The sequence below is a fragment of the Aegilops tauschii genome, chromosome 4 (assembly GCF_002575655.3).
Source record: "Aegilops tauschii subsp. strangulata cultivar AL8/78 chromosome 4, Aet v6.0, whole genome shotgun sequence".
Taxonomy (NCBI): Eukaryota; Viridiplantae; Streptophyta; class Magnoliopsida; order Poales; family Poaceae; genus Aegilops; species Aegilops tauschii.
The window spans coordinates 261,261,086-261,266,651 of record NC_053038.3 but is presented as its reverse complement, the minus strand read 5'-3'; the positions used below and the strand labels follow the sequence as shown (position 1 = coordinate 261,266,651).

General features: G+C 46.2%; 1 protein-coding gene across 1 annotated transcript; it reads right to left on the bottom strand.

The window, feature by feature from the left end:
- Positions 1 to 341: 341 nt before the first annotated feature.
- On the bottom strand, positions 342 to 2,319 carry LOC109742526 (uncharacterized). The gene is made up of 4 exons (XM_020301618.1): positions 1,140 to 2,319; positions 929 to 1,047; positions 573 to 692; positions 342 to 485 (listed from the first exon to the last, which is right to left on the bottom strand). Exons 1-4 carry the CDS (start codon positions 2,317 to 2,319, stop codon positions 342 to 344), a joined length of 1,563 nt encoding a protein of 520 aa, XP_020157207.1.
- Between the last annotated feature and the right edge of the window lie 3,247 nt (positions 2,320 to 5,566).

Here is a 5,566-nt window from a genome sequence, read left to right as displayed (position 1 = left end):
AACCATGCAAGCAATACACAATTAGACCATAGTAACACGACAGATCAAATCTTGCAAGTTGCAACAGATTAGTCAAGCACCTAAATAAACAAGTTCAGAACTACAGCCTCCAAGATCTTGATAGCCAAGAGCAGCAATATTCCATGCCCCAAATAAGTTCAAAACTACAGGTCTACAATCTACAAGTGCAATCACAATTTAAACATCCATGATCCATGATTCGTAGTCCACACACAAACAAAATAGAAAAGAACATGCAAGATCTTGACAACATGAGTGCATGACAACATGACACATCAGCCAAATGACAAGAAAAAACATGCAATGATTCTAGATGCAACTCATTCGCCATCCCCATCATCTTCTTCATCTTCATTCAAATCGATCTCTACTTGGTCATCCTCCTCGATGTTTTCCTCATCATCTTGGCCCTCTTCTTCTAGTTCTTCTTCTTGCCCTGATTCATCCTCTTCCTCCATCTCCTCCTCTTCAACACCAATAGCAGTACATGCCCTTTTTCCTCTACTTGTTGAAGCTTAAGATTTTTGCTTCCTCTTTAAACTGATGGTAACCTCAGCTTCATCTTTAGATGGTTCGTCGTCTTTTAGTAGCTCTTCATCTAACATCCACTCATTTGGCGCCTCATTTTCTATGTACTTTGCAACCAATGGATCCCTTTCCCTCTCAGAGTACTTTGATTCCAATCTTTTGTTGAACATCACATAAACAAGATCATTCAACTTCTTTTAAGCTAATCTGGTTCTCTTTTTTGAATGTACCTGCAACACAAATACATAGACATGCATTTTATAATTGAGATGGAATTAATGCTATACACTTATACATGGAACTGCATAATAAATTTTCTGAACTAGTATGGAACTATACTGGTCAATAGTTTGATGGAAGATGATCATATAATACTTACCCTCTCGAATGGAGACCAATTTCTTTCACATGCTGAAGAGCTACAAGTTAAGCTTAAGATTCTAATTGCCATCTTCCTCAAGTCCTTAGCAGTGGTTCCATGCATAGTCCACCACCTTGCTGCAAGCAAAGCAAGACAAACAAATAAGTAACTATAACATTACTAGGTTGCAACATTCAAGAAGGAACTTTGCAAGTTATAGTCTTCTTACCAGGGCTGATAGGTGCTACCTCGCATTGTCTAATGGCCATCTTAGTTCCAAATGAATCTATGGCTTCTGTATAATAACTAAGCTGGGATACAATATTGTCTTGCACCTCTGTGTCATTTTTGTATATAATAGATGCACATTCTATGACTGATTCCAGGAAATCCTCTTCTGCCATTTCATTCTGTCTGTCATAGTAGAAGAAAGGGTTCAAGAAATACCCAGCTTTATGCAATGCAGTTTTCATCTTGTTATCCCACCTTCTATCTATGATCTCCCAAATAGGAACATATTTGTTCTCAATGTGATTCGGCCTTGCTGCTATTTCTTGCTTTGCTTGTAGAAGATCACCATATAAAAAACCCATGGCCGGGGTGTCTCCATCAACCCTCCTAAGCACATTTGCAAGTGGCTCAAAATAGTTCACTAGCAGGTTGATCTTGGCCCAAAACCTATTGTCCATTACAAGCTTGTATACACATTTGCCTAACTGCTTCTTAGCAAAAGAACTATCAGCCCAATCATTTGATGCAAACAGTAGCTTCAATTGCTTTCTCTTTGTATACAAACTCTTCAAGTTCAAGTAATGACTTGCAAATCTAGTAGCGCCGGCTCGAACCAAATCACATTTGGCATACTTGCGAAGAAAAGCCAGCACTCTAGTGTGTGCATAGAAAAAATTTGTAATGGTCTTAGCATTGGTAATTGCTGAACTAACAATGGGTATACTACCGATGTCCTGCATCATTAGGTTGATGGTGTGAGCTGCACATGAGGTCCAAAATATCTGAGGGTGCTTCTGCTTAAGTAACATTGCCGCCGCCATATTGTTGGACGCATTGTCCGTGACCACTTGTACAATCTTTTCAGCACCAACTTCGGATATGCAACTCATTACCAAGCTGTAGATATACTTAGCATCATGAACCTCTGTTGAAGATTCAACGTCACGAAGGAAACACACGCCTCTAGCAGAATGAGCAACCAAATTCATTAAGCTTCTTCCACGTCTATCAGTCCAAGCATCTGTCATTATAGAACATCCAGTAGAAGCCCATGCCTCCTTTTGGGCCTTCAGCATTTCATCTACCTTCTCAACATGTATCTTCAGCAAAGGATTGGCAAGCTGATAAGGTGTGGGTGGCTTCAATCCTGGACCAAATTGTCCAATTGCTTCTATCATTCGAGCAAATGATTTGAGACTAGCAACATTATGAGCAAGGGCACCCTCAATAAAGAAATCACAAATCTAATCGTAAGTAATCTTTGCTTCTTTGATCTTGTACTGTGCATTAATGGTTGTTTTCTTTCCGGCCCGCACACGGTACATGTCCATTGGACTCTTGGTTAGAGCCTTCTTAAGAGCTTGTGTAGTAGATGAAGACTCAACATTTGTGCACTCTTGATCATCATTCCCACTCTGACCATACATCCCTCTGACTTCATCTTGCAGCGTCTACATTTTGTTCAATGATTCATCCTTGTTTTTAGCACTAACAGCTAGCAGTGCACACATTTGCTCTTTTACATGATCAGGTACCTGTGTGCAGGGCACACAATCTCTTCTCTGTCTAGCCAAATGCTTCTTGAACCTTGTAATGCCACCATTGTAGAAGTTCAAACAATATTTGCATCCAACTCTATTCTTTATTGGTAAAGCATGCTCCCAAGCTGCATCTTTTCTTGTTCTTGTATTTGCGGAGCTGGCACCTGATGAAGACATCTTGCTGGTCGCCTACTATTGCAAAGAAAAGACACAAACATAAGCTATCAAGATTTCAAGACAGTAAAAAAGAAATGGAACATACTACTAGTCTACTACTGATAGTTCTTTATGTATGTCAAAGCCAATTCTTAATATATGACAAGCTATAGCTACCAGCCTACCACTGCCATTATTTTCAAAAATGCTACTGGCGCCTGAAGGAATTGAAACCAAGAAATTGAACAAAATCTCTACTTGAAATCTGAACTTGAGGTGCCAGTTCTGTTCTGTCCATCAGAAGTACAATACACATATCCACCAGCCCAACTTATCAGATTAGAAAGAGATTGAACCAACAAAATCTATATTTTCTATTCTTCAAATTTCTCAAGGCTAACTACAAATCTCAAATTAACTTGAAATTACTCACAAGTTTCCAACCAACCTTTCTATTGCAGTATAGCTAGGATATGTACAGAGTACAGCGTACTTACAGCTACTGGATTGGAGATTGCTTGAGGAGGGAGAGGAGTAGCTGACAATCGAGCAGGGAGAGAGCAGCCGACACCCCACAGTCGAGCAGAGAGAGGAGCAGCGGGTCTGCGGATTGCCGGAGCATCGGTGGCGTCGAGGCGTCGAGCAGAGCAGGGCGTCGAAGAGAGCAGAGTAGGGAAGGGGAGCGGCCGAACGGGAGGGAGAAGGCCCGAGGGGAAGGCGCGCCGTCCTGCTCTCCCTCCCCGTCCGGCGTCAGCCACGCCGGCGCAGAGGATGACGGCGGAAGGGGAAGCACAGCCGCCAGCCGCCAGCGGCCAGGGCAAGGAGGGGTTGGTTCGATTTAGGTCTAGGGTTGGGTGTGACAGCGGCTCAAATAAAACAGGGGTCCAATCCTTTTTAGTCCTTCGCTATGACCGCTACACTAAGTCCCGCTATTGCGGTCTGACAAGCGCTATAGCGCCCGCAAAGTGACAAACACGCTATTTACTACCGCAGCTCGAGTCTAATAGCGTTGAGGCCTCGCTACTGCTATTGCGGCCGCTATTTAAAATATTGGACATAGTTGGATCCGAGTCGAGATAAGGTCCGAGTCAGAAAGACCCAACTATGATACGCAGAGATATGTCATTTGTGAGTCTCTAGTGCAACAAACGTTCAATGTCCTAAGACCTGAGCTGGCGCATGTACTCGAGATGGTGATAGACTTGCTTTGGCCAACCAAACGCTACTTCGTGATTGGGTAGTTACAAAGGTAAGTTTCGGGCTTGTCCAGACCCATGCTGCGAGAGATGGTCAAGCAAGATGGGATTTGCCCCTCCGGTCAGGAGAGATATACTCTGGGCCCCTCCACTACAAAAAAGACACATCCATGACATTTTGGGCCGAACGATTTTTTTTCCTGTCATGCTTATGTCACTTCTATGATGATAATTGTGACAAAACCCGGTATCATAGATGTGGTGGGCTCTTACTTCTATGACAAAAAATCATGACAAAAAATGGGCTTTTCTTCCTGGGCAGGCCGGAGACGCACCTGCATGACATTCTTTGGGCCATCCATGACGGAAATAACCGTGGTAGAAGCGAGGGCGATGAAAATATCGGGGAGTTCCCGGTTAAGGTGGGTGGTCGGGGGCCGAGGGATGCACGTTTCTCTCGTACACGTACGCGCGTGTGTGTGCGAGGCGTTGCGCTCTGACTGAACCCGAGCGAGGCGTTGGGCTCTAACTGAACCCGAGCGATTGCACTAGCTACATTACTGAACACGAGCGATCGATCCCTTGTTGTTAACTGAACCTGAGTGATTCCTTCACTACTGCTACTAACAGAAGCCGATCGATGCTGCCTCTGGATGAACAATGAGGTTGTTGGGGGTTTGGATGGACAGTTCCTGATGGGGAGTTGGATGAACAGGACCCCGTGGTGTTTTCGCTGGATGAACAGGACCCTGATCGATTGAGCCGGTTGGGGGTGGATGAACAGGACCCCGTGGAGGGCTCGATGAACAGGACCCCGTGGAGGGCTGGTTGAATAGTAGCCGGTGGAGGGCTGGATGAACAGTAGCCCGTGGAGGGGTGGTTGAACAGGACCCCATGGAGGGCTGGTTGGACAGTAGCCAGTGGAGGAGTGGTGGAGGCTAGATGAAAGAACAGTCGCAAGTGGAGGCTGGAGGAGGTCGATGGTGGATGAACAGTAGCCCGTTGAGGCTGGATGAGGTCGACGGTGGAGATGAACAGTATCCCGTGGAGTCCCACTTTGCGGTACGCCACACCCCTCCCGATGAACAGGACCCCCGTTTCGACCGTAGCACTCCAACACAAGTCCGTTTCCTCCGTTTTGCGGTACGCCACACCCATCCCGATCAACAGGACCCTGTCGGCGTTCTGGGAACGAGGGTCCCCAGACTTGCCTGCCTGCGGCCCACGGCGTGGCTGTGCTAGCAGGCCTGTACGACCCATCTTCGTCAACAAGGCATCCAAGACCCTCGCGAGGGGCCAAGCCTCGCGAGGTGGACGACACAAGACCTCCTCAGGAGCGGCCTCACCGGGTTGGCTCGCGAGGGGCGGAGAGATCAAGGCAAGGCAAACCTCGCGAGGTTCTCGTGACGTGAGCCATGACGATCAAGACCAGGCGGGCGCCAGCGCGCGCAGTGTCCTTGTTTCCCCTTTGGTGTTAAGGAAGCAAGCGCATGCGCAGAGTACTGTCGCCTCCTCTCTCCGCAAAGGGGGGC